At 38.2% G+C, this 16,657-nt stretch overlaps 1 protein-coding gene across 1 annotated transcript in view; it reads right to left on the reverse strand.

Moving 5' to 3' along the window:
* Window positions 1-16,657, reverse strand: part of NBAS (NBAS subunit of NRZ tethering complex) — a 309,213-nt gene that overhangs the window by 237,138 nt on the left and 55,418 nt on the right. The window contains exons 11-12 of the mRNA XM_043917136.1: window positions 15,663-15,731; window positions 9,066-9,194 (exon numbers count right to left, since the gene is read on the reverse strand). Of these exons, the coding sequence (XP_043773071.1) occupies window positions 9,066-9,194; window positions 15,663-15,731 (198 nt within the window). The remainder of the gene's footprint in view (window positions 1-9,065; window positions 9,195-15,662; window positions 15,732-16,657) is intronic.

The following is a 16,657-nucleotide window of genomic DNA, read 5'->3' on the forward strand; positions in this document are numbered from 1 at the left end:
CAATTCTTTATCAGAAAAAAAAAAAAAAAAGTTGCCATATAAGGCTATTTATATACTAGGGAAAGAAATGGATTGTCCCAGCTTACTTAATTAAAAAAAAAAAAAAGATTAAGTTTCAAAGAATTAAAATAAGGTATGTACTACAGAAAATAATCAACTAAATTAAGATCGTATCTGACCATTTCTAAGGCCCCTGAGAAGCTCTCAGTGCCTCCGAATCAGCAGCTGCACCTCCACCCACGGCAGAGGTGCCTGCCAGCATCTGTTTATGTGATGCCATGGGAGCATCCCACTTACATTCTAGAGGACACAAGGGTGCTGTGGAGCAACACTTCAAAACTTTAAGCCCCACAAATAATAATTATGATTCGGCTTTGGGTAAATTTAAAGATATACAGATTACAGAGAAATTTAACAAGAACTCTTGTCAGAAAAGAAGTCATCTTATTGGCAGAAACATTTTCAGAACTCAGAGAATTTTTGAATTCTTTCAGAATTCAGAGATGAGCCAGAGGACCACGAACGAACAGTACTAGAGTTGACAGAGCCAAGCTCCACACTCTGGGCCCAGGCTGTTCCATGGAAATTGCTTAAACAACAGGTGTCTCCACTTGTGAAACCCATGCTAAAAGCAAGGTGACGGTCTCCTCCCCTGCCTCCAGGTCCCTGTCTGTGCTCCTTGTCCTCCCACCATCTGTCAGGGAACACCTGTCGCAGCAGCTGAATGCTGAATCCAGGGAATGAGCTCATCAATCTTTTGGATCACTGAGTTCTAACTAGGATGGCTACGCTATAGAAAAATTAAGTTGGCATAGTACAAATATTCCCACACCTCCTCAAAAGTGTGGTTTCTTCTGATATTTAGCCAATGAACACTGTGTGCTTACACTGTGAAAGGAAAAAAAAAAAATCAGACATTACAGACCCCACACTCAAGGATATAACTAAGAAATGGGTATAAATAACTATAATCTAAGGTCAAATTGGGTAACTGCCCCAAAAAAGACCTACAGATAAGAGTGCTAGGGGTCCTCAAAGGATGAAGAGATGATTTTGGATACAGGCTTCAGGAAGATGAGGGGTTCCCAGGCAAGGGTAAGGAATCCAGCTGCCACGGTGGCAGAGGCAAGACACGCGTTCAGTCCCTGGGTTGGCAAGATCCCCTGGAGAAGCGAATGGCAACCCACTTCAGTATTCATGCCTGTAAAATTCCGTGGACAGAGGAGCCTGGTGGACTACAGTCCATGGGGGGAGGGTGGGTGGCAGGAGTTCACAAACAGTCAGACACAACTGAGCACACACACGTACATTGAGAAAGATAAAGCGAGTTGAAGAGGAACAAAGAAAGCCTGATGGTGATGTATACATTTCTAGCTGGATAAGACTCGGACGTGGAAAATGGACGGAGGATGACATTCCAGTCAGAGAACACAGAGCATGCATAGGACACAGGTAGGGAAAACCTAGCCTTATTCAGAAAAAAAAAAAAAAAAAAGGTCAAAGTACAAGACAACAGGGCATCTTATTCTAATTCTATGCATTCTTTTTGTTTGGGGGGTTTGTGGGGAGAAGAGGATTAATGGGATCATTTTTTCATTGCGCTGATACAAGCATAACATAAAATTAACCACTTTTAAACAAATAACTTATTGCTATTTAGTACATTCACAGTGTTCTTCCACCTCCATCTAGTTCCAAAACCTTTTTATCACTTCAAAATAAAACCGGTTAGTCACTGTACCTTTTCTTCCCTTGTCCCTTCTCCCCAGCCATCAACAAGGTACCCTCTGATTCTGCGGATTTACCCATTCTGGATATTTTGTATAAATGGGTTCAAACAATAGGTAACCTTGTTCCCGAGATTGACCTAAGATGTCACATGGATAGGTAGTTCTTTCCTTTTATACAGTTGTATAATATTCCATCACAAGTATATACCACGATCTGTTCATCCTTCTATTAATAGACACTTGGCTTGTTTCCAGCTTGCGGCTGCTGTGAACATGTATGCAAATGTACTGTGTCTGAGTATCTGTTTTAAATTCTTTGGGGTATATATCTAACTGTATCTTTATCTTAGGAGTACATAGCAATTCAGTCTACATGTCTGAACTAAGCATTCAACTTTACAATATGTGGGAGTTTGACAGAATTATCCGTACAGTATATCTGAGAAAGAAGAGCAAACAAAATCCCAAACTTAACTCTGCCTCAGGCAGTGATGACCTGCCAGACCATTATCCTGATGGCTTGTCCCTCACCACTTTCTAAGCTGACATTCCCACTGCCCCCCTCATACTACCCAAACTTGCCCAAACTTACCACCCTAGAACCCCAAGGACTCTATCTGTGAGAACCATGGTCTGGCTCTGCTTTACAGCATCTGACACAAACTCTGGAGGCTGTTGCTTTGAGGACAGGATCACCAAATTCCCAAGACCTCTACGAAAGTACAGAGTTGGCACTCACTCCCAGTTACTGTGTTGATATATTCTGAGAAGCAACCTCCATATCACTCTTCCCTGTATGACATGCTACCATATGTCTGAAAACAGCCTAGGAGGATGCCCCAAGAATACAGTTATAGATTTTTTACAGAAAGGCTATTATGGCCAATGCAGTAGGCTTAAATCTGTCTTCTCAGATTTAAGGATTTTATTTGTTGACTTCTTTTTTAATGGCTTGAAGCTAAACATAACAAAGACCTTGTTCTCAATAGCATGAAAGTAACCCTTAAATGCTTATTCATTCCACAAACATTTATCAGTATTTAATACGCCAAGCCCTCTGTTAGATCTCAGGAAAGAAATGTGTGTTCAATGTCTCTTCTCAAAGAACTGACAGTCTAGTGAAGCTGTGAAAACAGCTGTGGATAAGATCCCGATTAATCACAAGAACTATCATCTTCCCACTTATCCTTCACTGATTCATCTCCTTCACAAAATAACTCCAGCACCTACACGTGTCAACAAGAAAATAAAATCAAATGGAAATGGTAAGTCTTGTGTCTACTACATCTAAGGAAGCACAAATAAGCAAGTAATAGAACTTCTTCAGAGAAAAATTAAGGCCAAAATGAGACGTAAATATATAAACATAACATATGGGAAATGTTGGAAATGAAAATCACTGGCAATTTTACTATATATTCCAAACATGAACAAACTTAATACAGATTTCTAGCCAGATGGATTTTCATATTGACAATGAAAGCCAAAGTATTTAATCAACTGAAAACTGGATAGAAGTAAATCAGAATAGACACTTCCAAACTATCTTTAATCATTAGATTTTACAGAGAAAACACTCATTCAAACAAAGCATAGTATTATGAAAACTAATAAAGTAGTGTATTGCTTGAAGAAAGGCCCAGACAAGCTGAATTCACAATTTGGTAAAAGACTTTTAAGTCCGTATCAGGCAACAGAAACATTAATTTTTTTCTCGGGCAACATTCAAGGTAAAGCAGTAAGCTGACTATACACTACATGGGATTTCCAGGTGGCGCTAGAAGTAAAGAACCTGCCTGTCAATGCAAGAGACATAAGAGACACGGGTTCAATCCCTGAGTCAGGAAGATCCCCTGAAGGAGGGCATGGTAACCCCCTCTAGTCTTCTTGCCTGGAGAATCTCCCATGGACAGAGGAGCCTGGCAGGCTATAGTCCATGGAGTCTCAAAGAGTGAGAGTCAAACACAACTGAAGCAACTTAGCATGCACATGCTCTATATATATATTTAAGATTGTTGGATGTGGACCATTTTTAAAGTCTTCATTGAACTTGTTACAATACTGTTTCTATTTTATGTTTTGGTTTTTTGGCTGTGAGGCATGTGAGATCTTAGCTCCCCAACCAGAGAATTGAATCCACACCCCAGTATTGGAAGGTGAAGCATTAAGTCCCTATATACTACATACACTATTTAGTATGTAAGGTCTTATATACTATAGTATACGTTGGCCACCTGATGCAAAGAAATGACTCATTGGAAAAGACCCTGATTCTGGGAAAGATTGAAGGCAGGAGGAGAAGGGGACGACAGAGGATGAGATGGCTGGATGGCATCACCGACTTGTCGGACATGAGTTTGAGCAAGCTCCAGGAACTGAAGATGGACAGGGAAGCCTGGAGTGCTGCAGTCCATGTGGTCACAAAGAGTCAGACATGACTGAGTGCCTGATAGTACTTATAAGTATATATACTTCAGTATACTCTAAGTAAAGTCCCCATATACTATATACATGAAGCCCCCATACATTATATGCACCATTTTAAATTAATTGGCTGTCCATTTGTTTCCCAGAGAAACCACAAAGAAATCCAAAGCCTGCCGTAACCTGGCCCAAGGTCACTCGACTATTGCTGGACAAATGAAAAAAGAGCAGCTGTCGGAAGTGTTTTTCAGTTGTTTAAGAGTTTTTCAATATTTTCAGCCAGGGATGAACATACAAAATGACACCACATTATTTGGTAAGTGACAATATGAAAAAGTCAAAGAGTGAAAATATTAGTCACTCAGTTATGGCCAACTCTTTGTGACCCCACGGACTGCAGCCTGCCAGGCTCTTCGGTCCCTAGAAGTCCCCAAGCAAGAATACTAGAATGGGTAGCCATTCCTTCCTCCAAGGGATCTTCCCAACCCAGGGATTGAACCTGGGTCTCCTACAGTGCAGGCAGATCCTTTACTGTCTGAGCCACCAGGGAAGTGACACTATACCTCTGGCTTATTAGTATTTACACATTCTCAGTTATCTCTACATAATGCAGCACACAACTCCAGGTGCCATTCATATAAACCACATGGGTTGTCTCTCCTTGTTTCCCATTAACATCTTAGCTAGTACCCAACTTCCCCACTTAAAGTCAGGATTTCTACATGTAAATGCTGTGAGAAGAGTCTCTGGGCGGGGGCAGGGGGGGGGGCGGGGGGGGTGGCGCAGGCTTGACCTATGAAGTCAGAGGACCTGAGTCTAGATGGAACATTGATTCTAACATTTAGCAATCTAAATTAACTTTCTTCAGCACTATTCCCATCTCTTAAAATGAGCTAAAAGCATGTTCTGATTAATAAGATTGTGAAGTAAACAAAGAGATAAAATTGCTGTTGAAAGCCAAGCTTTAATATACAAACACCATTTACTCCCAACAATCCCCCCCAACAACACCAATGGAAGCAAAATACTAACACATTATTTTCTTTATTTGTTAATAATTTCCCTTGCAAGACTATGAATGTCTTAAGCGCAAGGGACTGTGATTTATTACATTTTCTACTCTAGGACTCAGCACAGATTCAAATACTTGAACATAATTTTATGATAATATTATAAGTAACAACCTACTCTATACAGCTCTGTTACATTCAAGTTTTATTACATTTACTCGACTGCACTATTTGACTTTTTTTACTTAAGTACAGCTTATGTACAGTATTACATTAAGTTACAGGTGTACAACACAGTGATTCAAAATTTTTATGGGTTAGTCTCCATTTATAGTTATTATAAAATATTGGCTGTATTTCCTGTGCTGAACAATATATTCTTGCAGCTTTATACATAATAGTTTGTACCCCTTAATTCCCTACCCATGTCTTACTGCTCCCCTCTTCCCTCTCTCTATTGGTAACCACTAGTTTGTTCTCTGTTATCTGACTAGTACACTAGATTTTAGTGACTCTCTCCATACATTCAAGTCCAAATCTAAAATGTCCAATACCCAATGCGATTAATCCCCCAGATACAGTTGAAAGACTCAAACACAGTATGATTGTTCAAACTCCTTTTGTTGAACAGTTAACACCCTCACTTCATGTCACCACATCAGAAGTACTGTAGATATCCATCATAAAGTTAAGGGTTTATCAGTGAGAGACTTTCTTAATTACTTATTCTAGTATATGGTACACACTATTAACAGCTCTAGAGTTCAACATATCTGAGAAGGCTGAAGAAATCTGTATTAAGTTCACTGAGAAAAATAATTTGTCTCTTTTCTTTTAAAGATCAAATAAATAAAGCCTGATAAAAAGCTTGACCAATAGGGGTTTTTCCACCTTTTAAAAAATATATTTATTTTCTCACATGGTCATGGAAAGAGCATGGACATCAGAGCCAAAGAGTCATGAAACCAAACCTCAGGTCTACTGCTTACTTGCTGAGAAGCCCTAAGGCAAAATAAGTGCTCAGTAAATAGAGGTTATTATTTAATATGTATAATTAGAGTTCATTTTATAAAAGCTACAAGACTACTGCATGCCTGTACCTCAATCCTACTGAGTTCTGTAAACCGGATACATTTATTTCAGAATGCTCTGTAAAAATGCTGAAGCCTCCTAGCAACCTGTTTATTGATGGAATGAAGTTTCAGAAAGTAAAACAGAAAAGGGTTAGACAAAAATAGGGAGCAGGAGAGGAGAGTTCAGGGAGCATGTATGAGCAGGCCAGGAAAGACGACAGGTAAATGCAGGCGCCTGCACAGTATGCCAACCACGACCTCAGAATGGATCAGGTAAATGCCCTCCCTGTTCTCAACTTTGGACAAGACTTTACTGTGAAGCAGGGGTCTCAGAGGGCAGACTCAGTCCTGTTCAGCTAGTCCTTCCAGGCGCGGAGCAGCAGCAGTCGAGGGAGGCGCTGGCAGCCCCCAGCCTGCGAGGGGCTGCACTCTGGAAAGAGGGTGTGCGGAGCAGCAGTGAGAATGGCACCCAAAGTGGGATCAGGTCCAGGGACACCACTAAGCCACGGACCCCTCAGCAAAGGACTCCACTACGTGAAAATGTCGCTGGTGATGGCAACTAGGGTCCGCGGTTTTCAGTTTTGTGAGTCCTAAATCCTCTTTCTTCCAGTTTACTCAGGCATTCAAAGGAGATAACTTATATCAAGCAAATAAACAGAAACTGATACATAAGCCCCCCAAATGTGTAAATTATAATAAAAGGTACAACTAGCCTGAGGAGCTGTATCATCGTACCATCTTGTCTACAGGCTGTAGGAGGAGCGCTGAATCAGAGCTACAGGGGTGAGGTGGAAACTCAGAGGTACAACACAAAAACCGGCTTCAGCAATTCCTGACGAACTGCCTTCTAAACTCTCGGGGTATTTCTGTTCAAAAGACTCTCCCTAAGACAACACCATAGGCGAATTCCTGGCCTGAACTCGCCCCTCCCATGGATCCTTGTGGCCATTTCTGAAGTCCCTTCGTTTCTTTTCACATTACTTTTCTGATGACCTGTTCCAAACCACTGAGACATTTAAATTTACTCACTCCTGAGTTAAGATTCTTAAACAATTTTTGTGTTTTTAAGAGAATCATTATAAAATGTTAATGAATAACATTCACGAGCTGAAGTGTAATAAATTATAATGAAATTGATTGGCAAATAAGGATTAAAATGTCTAACCAGTTAAAAAATCAAATGTGTGCCAATAAAGACTACAACAGATGCAACTGATCTTTGCAAGCAAAAAAAGTATCCAGAACTTTTTAAAAAAAAAGAGCATACTAATGAATTTTTTTAAATAGTGCTTATTCAATATGTATGACATTCCAGGATACTCAAAAGATGAAATATGAAGTGTGCTTCAGAACTCGATCAATGTTTCTGTTATAAACGACTTTAATAATCAGTGTTCACCTTTAAAGAAAAAGTTTGCCCAAATGTAAAATTTCCCACATAAAATAGAATGTCAGGGTCTATTCCAATAATGAAAGGTAAATATTTCATCACTGTACATTGATAACCATGAAAAATGCGTGGTACTTTCTGGATCAATTATCTGATGAGCCCACATGAACATATTAAACAAAGCTTTAGGAGCTGATCCACTTCACTTCTAGAGAGAAGATACAAGTCAACTTAGCTCTCATTTCACAACAGACAGAAAGAATGTCCCTGTATTTGATTACTGAGGTTGAAAACTGAGGAAGATCTCTTCTATTTAGAGCAAATTTAGATCCACTGAGAGTGGCTGAGATGTGGAGATCAAATTAAATTCAACATGATGAGGAATTAGGAAAGGAAAAAAATCTTCCTAAAATTGTTCCTAAGAGAAAAAAACAGCAAAAAAAAAAAAAAGTCTGTGAAACAGTAAGAAAATGTAGAGGCCCTTTCTCTTTTCCTCTAGTCTGAGAAATACAAAATGCTGTTTGCTCATTAACAGTTCTTTTAATGGTGCATTCTGATGAAATAAAATTCAAAAGAATGCTAATAGAAAGACCCTGATCCATTCATATCTTTCAGGGGATATATTTCTATCCAGAATCACAAAACTTTCACCGAAGCTGATAGCCAGATATTCCTCTAGGAAAGGGGCATGCAGATACAAGGGAAGGAGAATCAACACTCACAGTGGTGACAAACAAAATGATCCTCAGAGGATTAAACCATTTATAACATTAGCTGCATGCACCTGAAAGGATTTTTCTTAAACCTTCATTCTATCACAACACATGGCATTAGACCAGCAGACCTCACCTGCCCATGCTGATTTTAGATTACAACAGATGTTGATTCTATCTGTTCCTAAACAACTCAATTGTTTACCTCTCAAACCCTGTCATTTCCAGACACTAAAAAGCTCAACAGTTCTATCTTTCTCTGTATCTTCTCTAACTGCCTTAGGAGTAAAGAGAACTCCCTTCAATCTGAAGGAAGCCCAGGATTACTGGAACTACAAGATCTGGAAAGAAGGGGAACTCTTCTGAAGAAAACGACCTTTTGAATCTTTGATATTAGCTAATTTTGCTGAAAAATTAACATCTCCATTCTGTATTTGGGGAATGAGGAGGAAGGGGACATGCAGAGTTCAGTGGACAGAGGACACTCAGGATACAGTGTCCTGTTCTACAGATCAGTATCAGCAAGGAGTGCTACTCTGTTCCTCATTTATCCTGCTACTGTGATAATATTTTAAACAAAGGACAGCTTAGGAATGATCAGAATAAATAAAAGCTGTGAGCCACAAATAAATAAACGTAAAATATCACACAAATGAAATCTGTATTGTCAGTACTCACCCTCACGCGAGACTCACTCTAGGAATAATCATAATCGAGAGACGCACCTGCTCGTGTTGAGTCCACTCCCCTTGCTGCTTCAGAGACGGGATGGCCCAGATGCTTAGCTTTCCTGAGAAGTGAATGGCTGCAAGGAGGGTCCCATCTGGAGAGAGGCTCATCTTGAAGATCCCATCCTAGACAACAATTATATTACAGTAACGTCAGAGCAAGGGACTTGTAGCCAATAGAAATAACTTCCAGAAATTAATATCATTCTTCAGGGTTGCCTTGTCATAAGCAATCTTGCATAACTAAGGACTAGGACAGCTTCGTAATATTATAAAGGTGCTCCAGAAAACAAAAAACAAGACTCCTGCCCAAAGGTGTTTTTTCAATCTCCTTTATAGTGTTATGATTTACATATAATGTAAAATCCACATAAGTAAGCATTATAAAAATATTCCTTTATATCACACATAGATTACTATGTGTTCTCAGTATCTTATGTGTTGATGTTGAAAAAATTATGCATTTCTTGAATTTCATAATTTTTACAAGATTCTATATGAACACAATGCCTGGAACATTCTTCACCATGGACAAGCCACAAATTTATACTGTGAATGAGAAGCAGAGGAAGAGGTGGAGGGGAGAAGGGTTCAAAGGGAATAAAAGATCGACTAGAGGAAAATGCATGCCTTAATTTAAGAAACAAATTAGATGGGTAAGATTTTTCAGATCTGCCAGCAAATTATTTGATTTAAGGAATCTAAGTGTTGCCACAAAACAGAGACACTTTGTAATATACTGATGTTACATGGCCAATCCTGGGCTACACAGAGGAAGACTAGCCTTCCCAGTTCTACTTATCCACATAATCTCAGTCCTTTCCCAAGAGGACACCAGGTTTGCTCAATTACCACAAGAGAAACCATCCCCAGCAGTGATGTTACCTACCAAACAACTACAACAGAACTGGAAGAATTTAAGAAACACTAACTGAAGACCTATTTCCCATTCAAGCATTTATTAAGAACAGGCTCTAAGGTAGTCTCCCCACAAAAAATAAAACAGACCAGAAAATGGCAGTCCACAACCATATTTCTCCTGCACATTTAGAAAAGCTGGCAATACAGGGCCCAAAGGGCATAATCGGCTGGAACTAGGTAGTATTTACCCTCTTAGAAGGGTCATGAGCTTTCCAGCTAGGCAAAACCCCCATTATTTTCTATTATGGCCCCAAGATTAAGGCTGAAAGCTGCAGAACTGAAAAGTAACAATGACTATACCAAAAAAAACAGAATTTACAACCGACTTGATTCACCATTATTATCTACCTGGCCTCTGCAGACAGAGTTTAAGTCCTCGAGTCTAAAACAACTAGGCACACTAGCCATCAAAAACAAGGAGAGCAATTTCTGGAAGTGAGGGACATTGCTGAATGAGTGAACAGACAAGATCAGCATACTCTAATCTCCTCACTGAGGACTAAAATCACTTTAATGGGATATAACAGATCTATTCCAGAATGCCATAATTAAATGTAAGAGATTAAAATACAAATGCTTGAGAAGGAGAAGCGACCAAAGCAAAAAGCACATCAAGCAAAAATCTGCACATACCACATCTCTTCCTCTGTGATGGAGATGGAACAATAAGTAGAGGATGAAAGTGAAAGTGAAGTCGCTCAGTTGTGTCCAACTCTTTGCGACCCCATGGACTGTAGCCCACCAGGCTCCTCCGTTCATGGGATTTTCCAGGCAAGAATACTGGAATGGGTTGCCATTTCGTTGTCTAGGAGAATTCCTCCCAATCCAGGGATTGGACCTAGGTCTCCAGCACTGGAGGCAGACTCTTTACCGTGTGAGCCACCAGGAAAGCCCCAACAAGTAGATGAAGGACCTGGCATCTTCCTCTCACAACTCTATGTCAACTAGCTCCGTGGTTCTGCACAAGACAGGCTCTGAAGCACTGATCTGTGTTAATGAAAAGAACTTTCCACCCATGCTTCAGAGTTGAAAGGTGAAGAAACTGAAGACCTGAAATGTGACAACACTTGCCCAAGATCATCCTTCTGTATAAACAGCAGGACCCGAACCACGCGGAGTCTCCCCTCCCCCTCCATGGGCCGGAGGGCACCATGATCACTGCCCTCACCTGGGCCACAGCCTTCCTAATAGTGACAGGCATGCTCCTCAGTAGAAACTATCATCAAGTATACTTTATTGCTTGAGCACCTGAACAATTAGTCACGTGCTAACTGTGCTCTGTATGGTAACATGCAGGAACTCTATCAAACAACTCCACTAAAAGTGCTTTGAGGGAGGGAGGGGGCAGGGATGGGGGGTGGTTCAGGATGGGGAACACATGTATACCCATGGCTAATTAATGTCAATGTATGGCAAAAACCACTACAATACTGTAAAGTAATTAGCCTCCAATTAAAATAAATAAATTATTTTTTAAGTGCTTTGAAAGCAAGTAGGAAGTTTATAAAAACACGCATACACCAAAAAAAAAAAAAAAACTAAGCCAAAAAATGTACACTGAATAATGTGAATAATTTAACAGCAGCATTACGACCAGGGAAATAATGAACGAATATGTTAAACATCCTTTTGTGTTCATCCCTCCCTCCCTCCCTTCCATCCTTCCTGCACACTTAAGCAATAAATATATTCACTGAAATGTCCCCACTGGCTTTTTTTTTATGGATGCCCTTAGTTTCCTTTGATACCATGGCATCCACACTGCAATCCATACCATTCCCTTCCACAAGCATTTTGTTGCAGAAATTTGCACTCACACACACTAAAGCTGAAACTGCAGCATAATAAATACCCATGGGCCTACCATCTTAAACAAACATATCAACATTTCAAGCTTGTCACACGTGTCATTCCCCAGTCACCACAATGCCATTGGGGACTTCTGTCTCCTGGAAGATTTTAAAGCAAATCTCAGGCATTACACACATACACATTAAATGTTCGTTTCTTTCAAGTCTCAAGTTATCTGTTTAACTTCCATAAACATGCACAGTAAGAAGACACGGTTATTAGTAGGAACTGAATTGTAGCCAGCCAAAGATAGATAAGTCACCTTTATTACTTTAGAAACACGGTGATTTCCTTCTAAACTCTGCTTTTTATTTGTAGAAAGTTTTCTGAGTATCTACAGCATGCAGGGTATTTCTGGACCAGAAAATAATTTATTATCCTGTCAGTAACTGCGACACAAGATGTAAAGGCACAGTTAGAAAACCCATGCTGAATTCAGAGTGTGCAGTACTCAGAAACCTGAGCAGAGTCTGCAGTATTCAGAAACTGTAAAGTCTGTTGGTTGGCAAGAAAGAGAATTCAAGAGTATGTGCTTTGGAAATAGGAGGAAATGGCTTTTCAACCAACTGTACACCAAAATAAACACCACAATAAAAGTTAACCTCAACATTCAAACCCTGCCTATTGTATTAAGATATCCCAGGTTACGTGAATAACAATTTTGTTCTCTTCTCCTCCATCTAACTTAAGTAGTGGTAAAGGCAATAAAATTTAGGGGTAACTAATTTTCACTTTGGTTAAAATATATCAGTGAATTTCTTTCACATTCCTCAACTATCAATGTCATTTTCATTTTAATCATCATTTCAACAGCTGGAATGTCGGTCAAGAATACGTAACTTAGCAGGGAAAAGCAGAAAGCTCCAAGATGAGTAACGAGGGTGCCCACTCTTGTCACTTTTATCCAACGTGGTATAAAAAAAGTCCCAGCCAGAGCAATTAGGCAAGAGAAAGAATTAAAAGACATAGAATTCAGAAAAGAAGAAGTAAAACTGGCTCGGTTTGCAGATCACATGGTATTATAAATAGAAAACCCTAACGACTACCAAAAACCTGTTAGAATAAATAAATTCATAATTGCAGGATACAGAAATCAACGTACAGTTTCTACACAATAAGACAATTTCTATCAGTAAGAGAAATTAAGAAAACAATTGCATTAACAACATCAAAAACAGTAAAATACTTAGGAATAAATTCAAACAAGGAAGTGAGAGGCATATACACTGAAAGCCATAAGACATTAATGAAAAAAACTGAAGAAGGCACAAATTAAAGAAATTCCATGTTCATGGACTGAAAAAATTACTATTGTAAAATGTCCATACTACCCAAAGTGATCTACAGATTCAATGCAATCTCTGTCAAAATTACAAAGGCATTATTTACAGAAATAGAAAAAACAATCCTAAAATTTGTATGGTACCACAAAAGACCCAAGGAGTCAAAATAATCCTGAGAAAGAAGAACAAAACTAGAGGCATCATACATCCAGGTTTAAACTACATTGCAAATAGTAATTAAACACATACGAAACTGACATAAAAACAGATACACAAGGCAATGGAACAGAACAGACAGGCCAGAACTAAACTCAGGCATATACAGTCCATTAACTTACAATAAAAGAGCCAAGAATACACAATGGGGAAAACAGTCTCATCAGTATATGATACTGGAAAAACTGGACAGCCACATGCAGAAGGATAAAAGCAGATCCCTATTTTATACATAAATTAATATATGAAGAATTAATTATATTAATCTTTATTCTTCAACATGGAATATTATTCATCTTTTTTAAAGGAAGGAAATCCTGTCATTTGCAAAAAAACATGAATGAGACTGGACTGCATTTTGCTAAGTGAAATAAGCCAGATTAAAAAAAGACAAACACTGTTGTATCACTTATACACAGAATCTATAAAGAAAATCATAAGTCAAAAATAATAAGTCAAAATCATGAATACAGTGAATAGAATAGTGTTTGTCTACCAGGGGCTGGGGACTGGAGCAAAGGCAGAGGTTGATAAAGCTGTATAATCTTCAGTTATAAGATGAATAAAGTCTGAGGACCTAATGTATAACACTGATAACTACAGGTGATAACACTGTATTCTATCACTGAAATTTGTTGAGGGTAGGATTTAAGTGTAACAGAGGCACAAAAAGTAAATATGTGAGGTGATACGTGTATTAATTATGTCAGTGGCAGAAAATCTTCTCATAATGTATATGTGCCTGTATCAAATCAATTTAACTATCTTACAATTTCATTTGTCAATTATCTCTCAATAAAGCTGAGGAAAAGAAAAACAGTGACTATCACTTACCACCTGCTTCAGTTTACTCCATGAGGTTTTAACCTCAAAGGTGGTCTAGCAAACTAATTACTTGGTAAGTGAGAATCACTGGGTAGAAGCATCTTAAAAGGATTTACAAAGACATTTTTGCACAGTAAACTGTCTTCTTACATTAATAATTCACTTATGGCCCTTGTAATTAACTTCACTGTCTATCCTCCTATTTACCCCTCCCCATCTTAAACTGCTCCCTAAAATTCTTTAAAAGATGTTTTCCTCTTACTTCACTGATTCTCTTGTGCAGCAGTGTGATACTAACAAAACCCTACTGAAATAATGTAAACATTATTTTAACTTCTATTTCTCACTTACATTAAATCATTAGCATAAATGTCCATTTGATCTTGTGTTAATTAAAAACACTAATTAAGGTCTTCTACAACTTGCAGCAATATTTGGAGCAGGAACTGTGTCTTCTCTCAAACGCTGCAATAAAACTTTTCAATTGTCCATTCTAAGAGACTTTTTTCAATGTTAAATATCAGATCTTTGTATGAAGACTAAATTGTCTCACTTTCTTCATCTGTTTATCATCTATACAGAGCAATCAAAAACAAGTGATTTCCAATTTTATTATACCTTTCAAATGGACAAGCTATATTCAAATCAAAGGACTGAATTCTAGCAAATGCATTCAAAATGTTCTAAATTATTACATATACTTAAAGAAAAAAAAAAAAACTCAGCTCAATAAAAGGTGAATTTGTAAGCACTGCTCTTCCAATACTCTACATTTACTGAATATTACATATTCAGTAATACATAGTACATGCCAGGCACTGTTATATACTCTGGGGAACCTGCAGTGAACAAAACAAACATAAATCCCTGCCCTCAAGGAGTTCAGTAGAGAGTTGAACCCACTGTAGTTTAGAAGTCTGACTCAAAAAAGCAACGCTCTCATGAACTAATATGGTCACAGAAAGAACAGAGGCAACACAGTAAATTAGAAAGAATAAAGTACAAGGCAGAGGCCAAGGCATTTAGTCTGTCATATAGTTCTTCATCTGCAAGATAAAGACAAACTCCATGAAATGGCCAAAGAGAAAGCTAACTGGAAAATTGTAAACATGCAAGGGAAGGAATATTTTAAAATCAACAAATAAAAAGTATATGTTATGGACAAGGACACAAAATTCCCAAGTAAGATAAAATAAGAAGACTGAAAGATAAATAATGCTTCCAGGAAACTTCTTTGGGCTATATTTCCAGACCCAAGAGGACTAGGTTCATTCTTGAAATTTTCTTTTAATTTTCCTTATTGAGATAAGAATGACATACATAGTAAAATACACAAATCTTCAGTGAACAGCTTCATGAATCCTTATTAATGCATACACCCACATAGTGTATAATTTAGAGCAAATTCAGGTGAAAATCTATCACGTTCAAGGTTTACTCAACTTTGTCCTATGACTTTGGTGAAAATGTTTTCTAAGGTTAAGCCAATCTGCATTACCTGTTCTTGTCCCTGGCGACTGTAAAACTTGCCACTTAACATCCTTAATAATCCCAGTGTCTTTGGTACCTACAAAATAAACACACATCATACAATTAAAGATCAATGGAACACTTCCTCATTGTATAAAGTCCTCTCATCATGCAATGAAAACTACAGCATATCTAGTATTTTAAGAAATGGTTAAGAAAATCAGTAAGTATCAGAAATTTTGGTGAGATCTTGTTTTTGCTTGGGAAAAAAATCAACCAAATGACAAATCTTACAAAATAAAGTCATAATCAAATGTTTTTTAAATATATACATAAGTCTAATACAATCTATGCAAATTAGAATCTAATGAGCAGAATCTAATCTTCTCAAATGAGACTGTCCCAGGTTGCTAACAGAAACTTCATTCATGAAGAAATTGATCCTATGGAGAAGGAAATGGCAACCTACTCCAGTATTCTTGCCTGGAAAAGTCCATGGACAGAGGAGTCTGGCGTGCTGAAGTCCATGGGATTACATGACTGAGCATGTGTGCACAAGGGTGGAGGGAAATGGGTTGGTAGCAATAAAGTGGTAGAACTAAAAAAAAAAAAAAAAAAAAAAAAAAAGAAATTGATCCTATTCTTGGAAAATACCAGAATAAAATCATCTAGAAACAAGTATTTGAAATAATATAACACAAGGCTATTTTTTTCTCTAGATTTAAAAGCAAGAGATAAAGCTATAATTTAGAAATGGAAAATAAGTATAACTGAAGTAGTACGGAGACCTTGAAACACCAGTACATTGCTGGTGGGGACATAAAAGAGCACAGCCACTGTGAAAGGGTCTGGCAGTTGTTCAAAAGGTTAAGCAGAATTATCATATGACCCAGCGATTACATCCCAAGTTTATACCCCAAAGAAGTGAAAACAGGTGTTCAAATACTTGCTACAAATGTTCATAGTGACACTACTAATAATAGCTAAAATGTACAAACAACTCAAATATCCACTAGTTAAAGA

Source organism: Cervus elaphus, chromosome 11, assembly GCF_910594005.1.
Source record: "Cervus elaphus chromosome 11, mCerEla1.1, whole genome shotgun sequence".
Taxonomy (NCBI): domain Eukaryota; kingdom Metazoa; phylum Chordata; class Mammalia; order Artiodactyla; family Cervidae; genus Cervus; species Cervus elaphus.